Source organism: Stigmatopora nigra, chromosome 8, assembly GCF_051989575.1.
Source record: "Stigmatopora nigra isolate UIUO_SnigA chromosome 8, RoL_Snig_1.1, whole genome shotgun sequence".
NCBI classification, from domain to species: Eukaryota; Metazoa; Chordata; class Actinopteri; order Syngnathiformes; family Syngnathidae; genus Stigmatopora; species Stigmatopora nigra.
This window is the reverse complement of record NC_135515.1, coordinates 8830106-8847986: the sequence shown is the minus strand read 5'-3', so window position 1 is coordinate 8847986 and position 17881 is coordinate 8830106. Positions and strand designations below refer to the sequence as shown.

The following is a 17881-nucleotide window of genomic DNA, read 5'->3' as shown; positions in this document are numbered from 1 at the left end:
TGCGGTTTCGAGTGCAAAGAATTCATCTTTATATTTGTTTGCTTTAATTGGAAAGGTCTTAATAAATGAATACAGTATACATGAAAAGCTTCATAACACCGCTTTGTTTTTTGACAGCCTCCGACCGCTGGATGTTGAATTCATGAGGGCTCTTCACGAGAAGGTCAACATTGTTCCAGTCTTGGCCAAAGCTGACACACTCACCCCAAGTGAAGTCAGGAAGAAGAAAATTAAGGTTAGATTACTTCCTGTTTCGTGACAGATACCCCATACAGTTAACTCAATTTAATTTTTTGTAGATTCGAGAAGAGATCGAACAATACGGCATCAAAATTTACCAGTTCCCCGATTGCGACTCGGACGAAGACGACGACTTCAAGCAGCAGGATCACGAGCTAAAGGTGAGGGTGGTCATGTGACCGTTTTCTCCGCCAATCCCAACAAACAAACGACAAACTCTTTGCTCACTTCAAAAGTCAAAACTTGGTACTTATCCCTACAATTAGGAAAGCATTCCGTTCGCAGTCATCGGCAGCAACACGGTGGTGGAGGCCAAAGGGAAGCGGGTGCGAGGTCGACTCTACCCTTGGGGGATCGTCGAAGGTAGGCCAGACCCTCATTCTTCAGCGTGACCCTGCCGACCCTTCACGCCATTCCCTTTGCAGTGGAGAACACGGCGCACTGCGACTTTATCAAGCTGAGGAACATGCTGGTGCGAACTCACATGCAGGACCTGAAAGACGTGACCCGGGAGACCCACTACGAGAACTACCGAGCCCACTGCATCCAGAATATGACGCGCATGGTCGTCAAGGAACGCAACCGCAAGTATGACGCATGCCCGCACGCGGTCTTATCGTTATGGCGCCCAATTCTAACGAGATGGTGTGTTTACGCAGTAAGTTAACCCGGGAGAGCGGCACCGACTTCCCCATCCCCGCCGTGGGCGACGTGGCCGACAACCAGACGGAACGGCTGATCCGAGAAAAAGACGAGGAGGTACGCTCGTACGAAAGGGACTTGGAAATGACGCCTGGCGCCGAAGCCCGCTCCAATCTGGAGGACGAAGCCCTTTAGGCGGCGTCAGTAGTGCACTCGCTAGTCGACAGTTTCGAAAAAGGGCGTCTTGTCAGTGGCCGGATTGATTCTTTTTTTCACCAGCTTCTCGTGACTAATTGATGTTGTCATTCTTTCTTTTTCATTTTTCTTCTCACATGCTCAGTGTTTCTTTTCATGTCATTGAAACGCTCCAATTGTCCGTCAACATTTTCTGTCACTTGTTCCTAGAGGTCATTTTCTATTTGGCTTTGGTCACATTGGTTATGATTTTCCTGTACTTTTTTATTTTATTTCCTCTTTTGGCTCTCGTTTTCTCTTTCTTCTGAAATCTCATTTGTCACTCCACTGTTGTTTCTCAGCACTTTTTGTCCTTGTTCATATTCTCACTTAACCTTTCGCGAGCGCATGGCATTCAATGTCAAATTGTTGTTTTCCTCAGCTGTCACAGGTAATGAATGAATGCTTTGGCGTGGCTACCTGTCACTTCAAGGGACATTGCATACTCCAATTGTAATCAGCCCAAGTGGGAATTTTAGAAATGAAGGGCGAGTTCATTGCATTTAAAATTAGAGTTGGAGCGCTAGGAGTAGTTTTTAAGTCCACAAGGTAAGAATGTCCTGCCATTTCAGTATTTATTGTCCATTTTAGTTACACTTGTGATCAAAAGTGTACATAAACTTGTAAAGAACAAAATGTCATTCAGACAACTCTTTTTTTCTGTCTAATGGAGTCATTGCAATAGATACTTGATTGCAACCAAAAACATTGAAGTTGTTTTCTTCTACTTAAGGTATTAATGGAAGCACATCGGTCTCACAGTTCTGGGGTGCTGGGTTCAAATCCAGATCAGTTCACCTGTTCTTCCCAGGCCTTTGTGGGTTTCCTCCCACATCCCAAAAACATGCATGGTAAGCTGATGGGTCACTCTAAATTGCCCCTAGGTACGAGTGTGAGCGTGAATGGTTGTCTGTCTCCTCGTGCCCTGTGATGGGCTGGCCACTGCCTCCGGCCCAAAGTCAGTTGGGATAGGCTCCAGCACTCCCCACGACCATTGTAAGAAAAAAGCAGTTCAGAAAATAAGATGAATTGAATGAATGTATTAATAAAAAACAGCACCATACCTGCTGTCCAAAATATACATAGAGTAAAGTTGAAAGTCTGGTTTTAGGTCATTGGCATACATAGACTTGCTTCTCCAGTATTAATCTTTGAGAAGGCAATTTCAAACTTGCTGCTTAAGTCATTCTATTACTATTTTTTAAATGTCTGATGATTTTAGGATCTACAGAGAGGAAATTTAACTGGAAACTCAAAAGTTGAGAGAGATGACATTATGTTCTTTTTCAAGGTTATGTCAACTTTTGAACACTAATGTAATGTATTTTTTTCTGAAACCCGCTTAAACCTACAAAGTCAAGTATGCATGCACTGGCCAGGCGACAAAGGTAGTTCATTGAAAAGTAACCAGTAAAATTGATTGATATCCTAACATCCATTAGCTCCAAATTTAAATGTCGCAAATGGGCACAGGACATTTCTTGCCATACAGCATAAGCTTTAGGACAACTGACCCCCTTTTGTCTCAAATAAAAACTATTGATTCCAGCAAATAAAATCCCCTTTACTTTGTGCGTGTTTGTTGATCACCTGACCTGCATTTATTGATCCGGACGGCGCTTTGTGATTGTCTCCCGACAGTTGCGGCGCATGCAAGAGATGCTGCAGAGGATTCAGCACCAAATGCACACAAGGAAGGACTCCTACTGACACGCCGTGCAAGCAGCCCACAAGGCTCATCCACACCCAGTGACCTCATCAGTGTCCATCATGCACTCGGCAAAATGAGGTTAGAACGCTATTTTGTAAATACTATTGACAAGAAACCAGGCGCTGGTTACAAAACCGAAAACAATCCAATTTTCTTGAATCCATCGAACTTCTTTGCCGGTTTTAATTTTTAATTTTTTTTATACTGTTGGCCAGTCACAGTATCAAAATGAGTCATTTTCTATACGGTATCCAAATTTACCGCGGCAAGGTTGGTTAACCCGTTTAGGATTGTTTAATTTCAAAATGAGTGATGCCGTATTAGCAAAATTAAGATGTACGTTGCAGTAATTAGAAAAATGTACACATTTATTTCAGCAGTTGCATTCAATGAGGGTTTGTTTAGATGGATAATTCCTTAATGTTTGGCTTTTTATGAGTTCGATTTCTTAAAATAGCTAATTTTGAAAAAAAAAAGTTAATATTTAAATATACTTAGTTGTTTTTTTTCAAGGAAACTACTGAAATAAATGGTTTGCTTTTATTCTAATTAATATGCTTCCGTATGTAGGAATGTTACATATCAGAAAGCTAAATTTACTGCTTATTTTTTTTAATATATTCCACTGGATTAATAATTTACATTTCTGATGCCAGTTAGAGGTTAATGACACCATATTATTTTATTTTTAACATTCCATTTGATTAAAAAAAACAAGAACTTTATGTTGCTTGTCAGAGGTTAATGACACCCATTGACAAAAATGTGTACTTTAAGAAAGTCTTCTTTGGGCATGGGACCAAATGTATTATACGGTATGCTTCATTACTATGTTAGGAATAAATTTCGGAATTCTTGAAGTCAATGCTCTTACTGGACTTTTCATGATGAACACGTTTTAATGCTAATACGAATAATGTGATTACAAACCTCAGTTGTAAGCCTTAACAACCTTATTTTTCAATTGTCATGTTTGTGTATAGTCATATTTTTTAGTTCATGTTAATTTGATGCTTATTATAAATGCAAAATTAATGGCTGGGAAAATATGCAAAGTAAAAATAATTTCTTGCAAAAGTCACTTAACCTATTTTTTTATGTATTTGAGTCATGTGTATACAAATAATCCATTGCATGCTTAGAAATATTTTTTTCTAAATCAAGTGCCAGACTTTTTCAAACATTTTTATTAATTAATATTTCATATAGGTGTATTCCATAAAATTTTCCTAGCGTGAAATTTAATTCAGCCCAGCTTTTACAGGCTATTTACAAGTACATACAACTTTCACCATAGGGAAAACATGCCTATATTCCTGTCTTTCAGTATCACCATCACTTTTAGATGTGACGTGATAAATTTAAGTACACGATGACCATTTTGCAGTGGCTGAACGGAGTATTGCTCTGCTGTTAAGCACGTGGTCCCAATTTGAAAAAAAAAAATACACGAACAAATGTTAACATACATAATAATGTACACATTTTCTTAAAAAAAATAAAAATAAACAGGGGGGGCTATCCATTAAGACCGCTTGGAATCTTGAGGTAAGTTACAACTTTTTCAAATTAGTCCAAATGTAGCTCGAATGGATATTTCTTTGTCGGTCCAATTATTTGTTTGCACTGCAAATATCTTACTTCATTTTGCAAGTTGACTGCAAGTGTAATCATCAGGTGGCTAAAACAGTTTCTGCTTCTATCTATTATTTATTGCGCTGATTGTATACTAGTGCAGAGCTGCCAACTCCATTTCAGGATGACTCTTGTTACCCAATTCTTACAATTGACATTGTTATTGAATGAAGATGGCGAAAGCTGTAGCGGTGGTGTGCATTTTGAGGTATTTAAATTGGAAATGTGGTACTTTTCTGAAACTATTGCTTAAAAAAAACTAAAGTGACAATGTTTGTTGGATATCCTGAGTGTAAGGAGGTTGTCCAGAGTAGTTGGCAGCTCTGCTAGTGTCGCATAACAAGTGTGATGTGACAAATTATCCAATTACACTTCATTTGTATGCATCCTTGTTTTAACTATGTATGCCACATACATATACCATATCAGGCAGAATGTGAGATGTTTTTTTTGGTTTCTTTTTAGTAAAACGTCTGTCTTTTTTAGGGGGAAACACCAGTTTTGCGTAAACACCTGACAAGTTGGGCTGCTGACTATAGCTTTAAAGCAATAAGATGCCTAAACTCAATGGACAGCAGGGGGCGCTATGGCCACGTAAGTCCTTCCAGACTGCAGCTCCACACGCCAGAGTGAAAACCCACTCCGCAATTTCCATGCAGCAGAGGAGCACGAGTGCCGGTAGAGGCGGGGCGGGGCTGGGCGGGTCTCCTGTTGACTCCCATTCTCAATCTCTGCTTATGGCGCGGGTGGAGTTTGGTCGAGTCGCACCATTGGTTCTCCCGCTGCGAGCCCAACCCGTGCCAATGCCAACCAGTGGACGCGAGGGCTTCCATGTTGCCGTGGGATCTGGGAAGCCAAGCCGCCTCAAGCTAGCTTTAGGGTGCTGATGGGAAAGGAGGGCATGGTCACCATGGTGACAGGGTTGAGGACAGTCTGGCCCACCAGTTGTGGGTGGTGGGTCACCACGGTCTGTTTGCCCATGAGGGCGGCGGCGGTGGCGGTGGGAGCTTGGCCGGGGGCGCCATTGACGTGGCCGAGTGTGTGCGTGATGTGGCTGATCAAGGTGGGCTGGTTGACTGCTACGGGTTGGGGGTAGAGAGCGGGGAGCCGGGGACCCATGTGGGCCACTGGGTGCACTGTGATGTGGCCCACCGGTTTGGGCATCCCCGTCTGAATGACGTGGTTGACCGCTTGGATGACGGACGGGTGAGAGACGGGCGCGTGGGCGATGACAGTGGGGTGCAGGGCAGGCTGGCCGGCACTGATCACGGCGGTGGGAGGCTTGGTTGGCGCCTGCAGCGTCGAAAGGCGCTGGGCCACGAAGGACGGCGCAGGGGCGCTCAGAGTTAGAGTGCGGCAGACCATGGGGGTAGGCTGGGCGACGTCGACTTTAAGGGTTGGGGTCGGGGCCGGTGGTGGTGGGACGGCGGGTGATGGGTTGGGAGGCCTCGCCACAACAGCGTCATCATCCTGCTCGTCTTCATCCATTGCTTCTTCCCCTTCTGTCATGGCGAGAAAAATAATCTTGAGTACGTTTGGCAAGGATTTGGGTGGCTTAAACATTGGCCTGCTTGCTCACCTGAAGCGGTGGAAGTGGAGGCCTGGTCCTCCTCGGGCTGTGTTGTCTGCCGCAGCACGCGGTCGATCTCCACCACGTCCATCCACTGGCTCAGTTCGTTCTTCAGCTCCTCCAGGTGCTGCTGTGTAGCGATCTTCTCGCGGGCCAGGCGCTCCATGTCGTGCTCGTACTCCTTCTCCTTGCGCTTCAGTGTCTGCCAAACACAAACCCTTTACTTAAGTTTCACAGTATTTCACACTTGTATAGATATTAAGGCTGTTCCGATGGGATTCCATTTGGTACTGGATGTTTTGTCGATGCTGATGCTGAACAGTCAATTGTATCCCCTTTTAATGCTCAAACTATAGGAATAATTAAAATGTCTGTCTTGTGGGTAGTTTGACTTCCCACATTTAAGGTTTGGACTTATTGCTTGCCATTGCTAGCGCTAAGATGCCCAATCCATTTTGACTGGGACAGGCCGGCAGTCAAAATGGATTGGGCGTCTAGCGCCAGCAATGGCAACTAATATGTCCAAACCTTAAATGTAGGAATCTAACTAACTATCCACAAGACGTTTTAGTTATGCTTTTAAGACATTTTAAGCATTAAAAGGGGATAAAATTGTACTTAAAGGGATAGAAAACACTTTGCTAGTATACAACCTGTAACCGGAGGAGAAAAAAAGATTAGGATATTTCCCAGAAGTAGGCAAAGTCTCATTTTCAATCAATTGCTAGTTGTCAGGTGGTCAAGCACTGACTATACATTGGCAGCCCTCCTGGAAAAAAATGGATATACTCATTTAGTTGATTGGATTTGTAAAAATACTTGCTGTAAAATTGCTATTTCACAATTAGGATCTTTTCGTAAGCAAACTTCCTGCTTCTATTGTGCTTGCGGGAGTGGGCTTTTCGGAGTGTGTACGATGACAATGCATCTAAAAAAATAATAATGATATGACGGGAAACCTTTCTAAATGGAATTTGTCAACACAGGTCATTGTATTGAAGCCTAGTTTTGGGTTTGGGAGCAAATGCAAATAGTCAGGGGGAGGGGGAGGTGGGGGAGTTTGTTAATTGGGCGGGGCATTCAGGGAATGACTCTGTGACCCAGTTTTCCCTTGAGCTGCAGGTCAGCTGACACGCAACCTACCACACTTCCTAAATCAAAGTTCCAAAGCAGCATTTAAGAGGGTAAAAAGCAACATTTCTATTTACATTATGAACACGAACGTAAGCACATGCGAGTGGCTGAAAAATTCAACTGCATGGGTGTCCACGTGCACGCATTGAGAACACAGCGTCACGTCGAGTTTCAGCAAGCCCGAGCATAAAAGCATTTCCTGATCGGCTGGACTTCCTGCTCGCATTCACTTGGCAAGGCGGCGTACACGCGTGCCATTTGCTCGCCGTATGTTTAAAGGGAGCGCGTTTTGTTAAGCATACGTTTGAGGCCATGTAGAAAAAAGGTGGGCACCTGCTCTTTATTTTTATCCTGGATTAGAGTCGCCTTTTGCTCTGCTCTGCAACGGCCAAACCTCAAACCAACAATCATGATTGTGCCGTAAGAAAGAATGCAGCCATTTGTCTCTACAAACCATACGTATTCTGAGTCATCAATAGAAAACTATTTTAACCTCTACTGCAGCTACAGGTGAGACACAAAAACATCTTAATAATCTCATACAATTGATATATTATATTGACATATTTTACTCACCAAAATGCATCCTCCTTCTCATGTCATTTCTCCTTAGATAGAAGCAACCGTGTGTACTCAAAGGTTTCCAAAAAGGACAACATATGGTGTGGAGGTTTGTTCACCTGTGTAGTCAAGATTTTCCAATAATGACAGGGTAAAGTGTATGTGAGGGTGGTGGCCCAGTGGCTAAGTCATCAGTCTGCCAACTCTTTGGTCCTTGGTTCAATTCCCAGTGCATGCAAACATTTTCCCACAATTGTTCAGGTAAAAGAACAAGTATGAATGTCTAAGTGTCTAACTGAATAAGTTTTCAGTGGTGGATGAAGCATTTTGTCCAAAAAATGACTAAGTGTTTCACCCATTTCCTTGGATAAAACGTTTCAACAACCATGTATATGTGTGAGGGTGGTGGCCCAGTGGCTAAGTCATCAGTCTGCAAACTCTTTGGTCCTTGGTTCAATTCCCAGTGCATGCAATGATTTTTCCACAAATATTCAGTTAAAAGAAAAAGTTAAAATGCCTAAGTGTTTAAGTGTATAAGTATTCAGTGGTGGATGAAACATTTAGTCAAAAAATTACTAGGTGTTTAACCCCATTTCCTTGGATAAAACTATAAGTACTACTTCTTTCTCCCATGTGTTGGTAGCCCAGTGGCTAAGTCATCTGTCTACCACCGGTGTGGTCCTGGGTTCAATTCCCAGTGCCTGCAAAGATTTTCCAAATATTCAGTTAAAAGAATAAGTTAAAATGCCTAAGTGTTTAAGTGTATAAGTATTGAGTGGTGGATGAAGCATTTTATCCAAAAAATGACGAAGTGTTTCACCCCATTTCCTTGGATAAAATGTTTCAACACCTATGTATAAGTGGGGCACGAGTTGGTGTAGTGGGTTGCACACTCGCCTTTGCACCGAGAGAACGTGAGTTCGCTTCCCGGTGTCGGCGGTTCACTGACCAAGCAAGCGGTCGAGGGTCGGCCGAAGGCCGACCCGAGAACGCCTTTCGCACAGACAGGTCCTTCAACTGTCTTCCGAACTGCCGAAGGCAGTTCGGAATATAACCTTTTGCTGAAAAGTATGACTAAGTGTTTAATATAAATTAAAAAGTTTTTTCTTTTTTTTTTTCCTCCTTCTTATTCCATTGACCAATTCTTCTTTCCAAGTATTTTCAGCCAAACGACGGCAGCGGGAATCGAACCCAGGTCTCCCAGACGGGAGTCCAGTGATCTAACCTCTGCGCCAACCAAGTGACTACACTTTTCTGTGTAATCATTTGAGTGTCTTGAGAGGAAGTCCACAGAAACAACTAAGTGAAAAAGTGTCTCGACCGGGAATCGTACCCAGGTCTCCCAGACGGGAGTCCGGTGAACTAACCTCTGCGCCACCAAGCAGGTACACTTTCCTTTGACATCAATTGAGTTTCTTGACAAGAAGTACACAGAAACAATTAAGTGAAAAAGTGTCCCAACAGGGAATCGTACCCAGGTCTCCCAGACGGGAGTCCGGTGAACTAACCTCTGCGCCACCAAGCAGGTACACTTTCCTTCCTTTGTCATCAATTGAGTTTCTTGACAAGAAGCACACAGAAACAACTAAGTGAAAAAGTGTCCCAACCGGGAGTTGAACCCCAGTCTCCCACACGGGAGTCAGGTGAGCAAACCTCTGCACCACCAAGAAACTTTCCTTTGTAATCATTTGAGGGTCTTGACTACACATACATAGAAACAACTAAGGGGAAATGTATCCCGACTGGGAATCGAACTCTAGTCTCCCACGTGGAAGTCAAATGAACAAACCTCTATGCCATGATACAAGGGTAAAGAAATGGAGGTACATACTAGTTACTTGAAAAAACCAGCTATTTGAACATGGTATTTTTTTCCAACCTACAAAACAATTATTTAGGCAAATGCAATGTGAACAGCGGAACGTTTCTGTAGATAAATACAATATTGCAAAATTCTTGTAACAAAATAACATGAATGATAGAAAGCTAATTCTTTTAAACCGTGTAGCGGTTACGAGAACAAACATGAATTGGGAATCCTCAAAAGCAACAGATTAATTAGTTTATGAACAATACTTTGTAGTAAAATTTGTAGTGAAATATGGGTTAGCTTTTGGTGTAGAAAAAGGAGGAAGGGGGCTATTTTCATTTATATTAGTCGTAATTCAAAATTCCTTTAAAAGGTTTTCAGTCAATAACACTTTGAAATCCTGCATGGTGTTTGTTTGTTTGTTCATCCCACCTGGCGAGGGCTTTCCCGGTATTCTCCTTCTCACATTCTAAGAACACGCATGTTGTATTCCGTGAAGCCGACACCCTCCATTAGGAGTAATTGGCTGTTTGACTCAACGTCTGATTGGCTGAAAACCAACCCACGCTGTGACGTGCTCCGTCTCAACAGAGAGCCGCAATGCGAGGACAAGCATCACAATGGCCGACACTGAGGCCATGATCTCGTGATGTGTGAGAAGCCTTCCTTTGCAACCAGCGCACAATGACGGCATCCCTCGTCTTTGCCGGTTGTCACGGAAACAGATCTAAGGTTTCCTCAGCAACCCAGATCATTGGCAGTTTCGGACACGACGACAGGTTTGACGTCGGCCCCTTCTTAACAAGCCCTCGAGGTGCATACGTAGGGTCCGAAAAAAAATGCGTCCCTGGGGCTGATCTAAAATGACAAAAGGACTTTGTACCCGCCTCGCCACCAACGTGCTTGCTCCGAGGAAGACGGAAGCAACGGATGACGTGCTCCACAGACACACAGACCCACTGAACTGCACGCGCACGTGGCGGCGGCAGAAAACAAATGCGACCGTCTCCGTAGAAACGCACGCAACCCGAGAAGCAGATGCTTCCCACATGGCGTCCCGCTAATCGGGTCACCGTGTCGCTAGGACATCAAGTTCCAAGTACCTTTTGTTTTGGTACACATTACTGACATACCACCCCCCCCCCCCCCCCCCCCCCCCGGCGTACGTTTCCTGAGAGATAAGGTCCGACCTCCGCATTGTTTGCGTACAAATCTAGATCAGTGCAGGAAGAGGCCACATGGAGTGAGTGGAAGGTAAACACTGGTCAAGCTGGCTGTCACAGCGACGAGTGGAGGGAGCCAGGGAGGGAAGGAAGGGGGGGTGGAGGGACGCCATGCACATGGATCCACACAGTCGGGGGAGGGGTAAACAGTCTACTCCCTGACTCACTTGTGCAGCAGTTGAGGACAAGCTGTACTTACTGCACGCTCTTAAAGGGCCAGCAGTGCAGAAGGCCACGTTGCCAACATGCCACTAAAGCCGGTTGGCTCCGCCCAGGCTCCAGGTCGGTCTTGTGACTGCGCCCTGAGCGGAGAGAGCCTCATCTCGCCGGGCCTTCCAGCTGAAACGGGAGAGCTTCACGTGGTGCCTGACAGCTCACAAGTAAAGCTTTGTGTAGCGAGAAGGTAGTGGGTTGGTAGGGGCTTTTACATTCCCCTCTTGTGGAAGCCAACCCCCTAATAAAAACGTCTTATTTTGTGAATAGGATGATAAATCAGGGAGTAAGTTGTTCATATTTGGTCAAAATTAACCGTGTGTGGAGAAGTGACCAATTTGGCTGTTTAAAAGAAACAAAAAAAAGCAGAAATATAAAACTTCACAGCAGCACACTCATTGCTTTACACTAGGAAGACCAGCTGTGAATATTTCATTGCCGTTTTTCCAGTCAAAATGGATGGGACGTCAATTGCCCGTCGACAGCAGCCAATGAGCGTAAAGGTCAACTATCAAAGTTCAAACTCATTGACAATAACAACAGGATTTTGCCTAAAACCACAACACAGAATGCAAGTATGTATGCTTTTTTTTTTTCAAACTAAAATCCAAAGAGTGATTTTGTCAGAGGGGGGTGGGGTAGCCAGCCCCACGCTTCCTGCGACTGGCAGCTCGGCCCACGAGTACTCCGAGTCGTGTCTAATGCGGCACTGGGCGGGGAAGCAGAGGGGGGAGGGGGGGCCGCCCGGGGGTGACGTCACACGGCTCCAGCTAGCCATGTGCTCACTGCTCATGTGGCCTTAAAAGCTCAAAGAGAAGGAGCGGGTGGGGCGGAGCATGTGGAAGGACTAGTACTGCATTAGGGATTATTTTTCAGCCTCTTCAGGCCTGCCTGAACATTTTTTTTACTCACATAGACAGGCATTGTTTTATGACAGACATTTATAAAAAATATAAAGCAGGAACTCCAAACGCTCCAAGTATGTTGAACAGGGAAGTAGAAAGACTCATGACGAGTAGCTATACTACAGGAAAACTACTTTTTTTTTTTAGTATAAATGCAAGTCCCTTTATAGGCATTAGGCAATTTTAGATGATGTCAATACTTGATAGGAAAGCAGCTGTATTCATTAGTGAAGCACATTATGCTCAACTTAAAGCCTCTTAGTCAAACCTCACCCAAGCTTTCTTTTTGGAACGTGTCCCAAACAGACGATGCATTCATGCATGCATTCACACTACATTGGCTTGGTCGATATATTACTGTTGACAAACAGAGTTGGGTTACACTCTACTACAGCAAGAGGTGGGCTTGGGTGACGAGATCTACAATAACACTGCCCACTACTACCTCGCAATTGACAACGTGCTCAAAACACATAAAACTAAACAAAATATTAAGAAATTACCATAATAAAAAAAGGGCCAATGTACACTTTGCATAAGGTTTTGAGAAACTATCATTAATAAATTTCGGTATAGTCTTCTTCATGATACTACCATTTTTTTTAATGGCTGGCTATATTTTTACTCTTACTTGAACTTTTTAAGTGGAACACTGACGAGGCCAAATTGTTTTTTGTTTCTTGTTCTTTTTAAAGCAAAACAACTGACCTATTTTACTTAACTAAGATCTTTTGGTTCGGTTGTCAACATTTGGGCCGGATTTGGTTTGAAGAAATCCAATGATATGCATTTTTACTCCACAATCTTAAGACAAATCAAAATGTTGCCATTGGTAGCCAATTATAATACAGAGTAGGAACTCTGAAAACAAAGAAACCTTCTGATACAGCTGGTTTCAAATCTCTAACAAGGATACTAACCAACGATAACTGCGGGCGATAAAAAGTGTTTTGGAGTCTATTTGGAGACAGTTATGCAAGTTGTCATCCATTGTAGTGGCCGGCGCCAACAAGCCGACATTAAAACTGAAAAAAAAAAAAAGTCGGACACTTGCACAAACATTCAAAGAATGTCGACTGCACATTTCAGGGCAAAGCAGGTGACTTCATTACGAATCATGTGTAAGAAACTCAGATAAATAGGTCACTTTTATCGTTAATGGAAACGTGTTTGGTAACCTAGTTTCCTCGTCTTGGGTATTCTAGTTTGACAACATGCCTTTTTTGTGCCTAAAAGATCCATCAGTGATGCAACAAAAACAGTAAGAAGAGGTCAGTCTCTTACCTGAATGTATCTCAGAGCACTTCTCAACACACTCAGATTGGATGTCTTCTTTTCATCGATGTTGGGGATGTTCTTTTTCAGGGTTTCAAAGCACTCCTTCAAATGAGCCCGTCTGAAGTACACAAGACAAACCCACTTTAACGACATTCTAATACACTTTATTTACAAGTCCACATTATGCATGACGAGTACTCACCTGTTTTTCTCAAGCTTGTTATGCACCTCTCTGGTACCGGCCCTGAAGGAGCACAAAACAAAAATGGTTCATATTGTGACATTCCAATGGAAAACTGCATATCAAAATGTTTTCATGACATAAGATACAGTAAGTGGATACAAAGATTTGTAATTCACAATATGGCCAAGGCTAAATTCTTCAATGTTGGAGAGGTTGAACAACAATTGACAGGATACAAATGTAGACTTGGTGATAGCAGAGCTCAACCAACAGGCTAAAAGGATTAACGCTGGATCTGCGTTTAGCTTTTTTTGGTCTTCTTTGTGACACATATTCCAAAAGAAGCAGCAGGCTCAACGGGGGTGTGAAGACAAGAGCACGAGATAGGAAGAAAACAAACTGGATCACATTATCATCTAAAATAATCCTCACTTACATAATAGGTTGAAGTTTGTTCCTGTTTGACTGCAGTGAAATCGTTCTTAATGTTCAGAAATGAAAAGCTGGGCATGTTGACCAACATGTTGTGTTCCTTGAATGTAAAACCAAAACACTTAAAGATTAAATGCCCTAACAAAACCTACCTTGAAGTTATTTTTGTCTTTTGGCCCTGTCATGCTTAGGATACTTAGAATGCTCAAGCTACTAATGTATTGACCTGCCTTATTTTTAACTCTTTGTTATGTCATGCTATACATCCTTCAAGATGATTTTTCAAATTTACAATCCTTAATACATGAGGGCTTGGACTAAAGCTGATTTGCACTAAAAAAACGGAGAAAGGGGTCAAAAAGGGGCCATATATTACCCCAAATTAAAAAAAAAACGTGTTTACTTGAGTCGGGCTTAAAAAAGTATATAAATGTAGTTTTAAGTCAATTTAGATTTTTTTTTCCCCATACAAAAAAACAATAATTGCCATTATGGTTGAATGACTCAAAAATGTAACTACACAGCAACTGCACTTTCATTCATAATATTAATTTCAAACTCATTAATTTGGATTAAATTCGACAACACAAAGGCATCAACACCAAAAACAGTTGAATGCCATTTGTAGTTATTCAATGGTCTTACCCGCCAGGTCGTTTCTTTTGGTCAATTAAGCGCCCGTCATCAGGAGGACTCCCCCGACTGATGGGTCCGTTCACGGAGGGAGCGGGCTGGAGGGACTGGGGGGGCGCCGTGGGCTGATGGGGCGTAGGTGAGACGATGGAACCGGGATAGCGATGGAGGAGCTGTTGGTGCGTCGGCTGCTGCAAGTTAGTGCCGTTGCTTTGAGAAAGGAGCTGCGTTGGGAGATGCTGCCGCTGGTTCGGAGTGGGCAGTTTGGCGCTGGGCTCATCTGGTTTGGGTTGGGGGGATCGCGGTGGCGCCACCACGCTTTGTTCCTGAGGAGAAGGAGGCTCCCTTTTAGGGGAGGCCAGAGTAGGAGCCACAGGGTGGGAGAGCAAGGCCACGGGGAGAGATGGTGAGCCCACAGGGTTGGCTTTCACAACCGGGATGGGGATAACTGCGATGGCCATGGAGGGTGGTAACAGGGTGGGTGCCACCGGCGCCGGGGGTCGCTCGGTGCTAAGCTCCTCCACTTTAAAAACATTGTTGATATGGCTACTGCAGTTGTACTTGTTCACATCGCTGAGTTTTTGCTCCGTCAGCACATCCAGACGAAGCTTCTCTTTCAGTTCATCCTCTGCAAAAAACATTGAAAACGTTCCGTTACGCATCTCACAAGGCAACATTTCATCTGACGGCCCGAAACCTGTGATGCTTGTTTTCATTTGGCTCTTTGGGTGAGAGGAACAACCACTGCACTTGCACAACAACATCACAAATGAAATAAAAACCCCAGTTAATTTAATTAAAAAAAACAATCATTTCACTGTTCAATTATTTCATGGACACGTTGCAGCACTTTAAGTATTCAGAGAGTATATTATATTTTAATTTGGTCACATTTGGTCCTCCATAGATTGAGTGATGTCATCCAAAGTGGTAATTAAGTCCCATTCAGGGGTCCACTTCCAGTCACGTTCAATATGGTTAAAGTAACAATGTACTTTAGATTAAATTATCAAAAATAATAATAAGTGATTTTTTTTTCTTTAATGGATAGGCAGTAACCTTATGACAAATGTTTCTTAATGCAACAAATTAGGAGTAAAAGTCAACCACATGAAGGCCTTCCAAAACATGGGCCATTGTATAAGTGAATGGCAAAAGTGGCCTAGTTGCCTACGTGCAGTGAGTGACCTGCTTGCTGCACAGCAGCTCAGCAGCAGAGGCTGGAGGAGGAAGACTTCCAACAAAATTAAGACGCGTGGGAGGAGCCACGTGTCACAAGCAAAGTGCTTACTCCACCATGACTGTTAAACTTGACCTCATTGGATGGCAATAACAGGACTAGACGTCCAATCCATTTTTACGGGGAGACTCAAAACTGGTGTAGATCTAGTTCAACTCCATTTTTACCTAAATACAGTATTTTAACCCAACAGATTTTTACTCAACTGTGTACCATGTAGGAGTATTTTACACTAACTGGAAATGCCTATTGGAGGACCCCAAACTAAACAAAGTTGCAGTCATCAGCTTTGATGTTACAAAAGCGTGGATTACTGCTTTCAAGTGCTGGCGTGTTTAAAGGGGTTTTACTTTTATAATCGGCCTGTCCAGCAAGAAATGCTATCACTGGCACTCAAAGATGAACATTCACAGTGAAAACACTCCAGATTTAATAATACAAACTAAAATAACAAAATATTTAACTAAGAGTTCAAGTCGAATTACGATAGCATGGAAACATGGTAAACACACCTGAAGGATCACGCGTGCCCATGACTGGCTAAGTTAATCAGCCCTGATACAAAAACATAAATATAGGAATCCAAGGATTGGCCTGTTTACATCACCAAAATATACCTACCAAATTCCATTGTCATCTGTCATTGTTTATCGAATTTCATGATCTTTGGTTTGCTGTATCAGTGCTGTGTGGTTTTCATTACATTTACTTTGAAATCTATATTCCACATACCTTGCTCATCACAACAGATTGAAACATTATCCCTCAGGCTTTAAAAAAGTACATTTTGAATTAAATTTTACAGGTGAAAATGACATGTACTTCTCTCTGAGGGTATATCGAGTCAATACGAGCGGTAGTGAGTCATCTCATGCATATAAACAATCTTTGGGAGGGGTTGCCTGTCGCGCACGTGGTGAAAGGGGCGTGGCTGTCGTGTACACGTCAGCGGCAGACGGCGCTCGTGGGAGGCATTTTTTTTTTCTTTTCACTAAAATGCAAACAAGCAAAGGCTGCGCGCAGACTCGTTTAAAAGCCCGCGTTGGCCAAATCTAGTGCGCTTGACAGGACAACGTCATTTGAGCCACGCGACGTCGGAGTCTTAAAACTGTGACACCGCCCATCTCACGATCACCCCAATAACCACGCTAGAAAAACAGCATGTCCACATGTTAACATACGTATACTAAAATGCATCACATAGCACTTATCAAAAAGGAAAAAAAGTGCCGTTAAGTGTTATGCAAGTACGATAATTGCTTGCCCAGGGCGAATCGCAAACGAACTTTATTAGGAGGAGTTCACGCGGGGTGGAGCGGACTTCAACCCCTTCTGAAAACAATTTTGAAAAAAAAAAAAGAATCGAAAAAAGACAACATCTTACCACGTGCTCGCTGCTGTAGCTGGGCCTGCGATTCCAAAAACTTGGCGGCTTCCAGAAGCGTTTCGATGCTCATTTCTGACCGCTTGAAAAGATCCGCCACTCCAAAATAAAATAAAAAAACAACCAAAAAGCGGGGAGAGGACAAATCAAGCAAACGATGGGGATTTTTCTTCTAAGGGATTAAAAATAAAAGCAAGCGAAAGCGAGAGGAAACCCCGCGGTTAATAAAGGCAGGATCGGGGGGAACCGGACACCCCCTTGAGTTGAAACTAGCACTTGTGGGTAGAAGTTCCGAACAAGATGGCGCTCAAAGTAGTAGGAACAAATAAGGTTTGTGAATCACGCAGCGCCGCGTAGACGCCCACACAGATGACGCCACGGGGCGCTTTCAAAAGGATGGAGTGGCTTCGGACGGGATTTATGACGACCCTATTCGACACGATCGTGACAAAAACACAAACTACTGATTCATCTTAGCTACATGCCAAATGTGTAATCTACCAAGCACTTTACGAAACACCAGCAAGTATACCTTGCGGAGTTGAACGAAACACGTTTAAATAAGTCTGATAGGAGTAAAATTACGACAAACCTTAAAGGATGCACATGTTTCGTCCACATACTAAAGGAGGTGTTGCCACGTGCTAGGAAAAGCTACTCTGGGTATATAAATACAGGTGCAGCTCATATATTTGAACTTAAAGCACGTTGTAGTGACAATCTTATGAACGATATGGTTGGAATTGGTCCTATTTTCACCAAATATCGCTAGATCCCCGTCGTAAATTGTCAAAGACATCTATCACAATCAGATCTGCTTGCATAATTAATCCTCTGTGGCGTAGCAAAAGC

The 17881-nt window shown here is 43.2% G+C and overlaps 2 protein-coding genes across 6 annotated transcripts in view; one reads left to right on the top strand and one right to left on the bottom strand.

The window, feature by feature from the left end:
- Positions 1-3908, top strand: part of septin4b (septin 4b) — a 16449-nt gene extending 12541 nt beyond the window's left edge. For all 4 annotated transcript variants that reach the window (XM_077721930.1, XM_077721929.1, XM_077721931.1 and 1 more), the window contains 6 exons: positions 118-235; positions 300-401; positions 507-603; positions 666-828; positions 900-999; positions 2758-3908. In XM_077721930.1, coding sequence (XP_077578056.1) covers positions 118-235; positions 300-401; positions 507-603; positions 666-828; positions 900-999; positions 2758-2826 — 649 coding nt within the window. In that variant the 3' untranslated portion in view covers positions 2827-3908. The remainder of the gene's footprint in view (positions 1-117; positions 236-299; positions 402-506; positions 604-665; positions 829-899; positions 1000-2757) is intronic.
- On the bottom strand, positions 3906-17881 carry mnta (MAX network transcriptional repressor a). Of its 2 annotated transcripts, none has more exons than XM_077721925.1 (6): positions 17030-17881; positions 14418-15033; positions 13359-13400; positions 13163-13274; positions 6042-6234; positions 3906-5964 (listed from the first exon to the last, which is right to left on the bottom strand). In XM_077721925.1, the coding sequence occupies exons 1-6, from the start codon at positions 17100-17102 to the stop codon at positions 5327-5329; spliced, it is 1674 nt and encodes a 557-aa protein (XP_077578051.1). In that variant the 5' UTR covers positions 17103-17881; the 3' UTR covers positions 3906-5326. The 2 variants fall into 2 exon arrangements, with proteins under 2 accessions (XP_077578051.1, XP_077578053.1); XM_077721927.1 differs by having other exon boundaries at positions 17622-17881.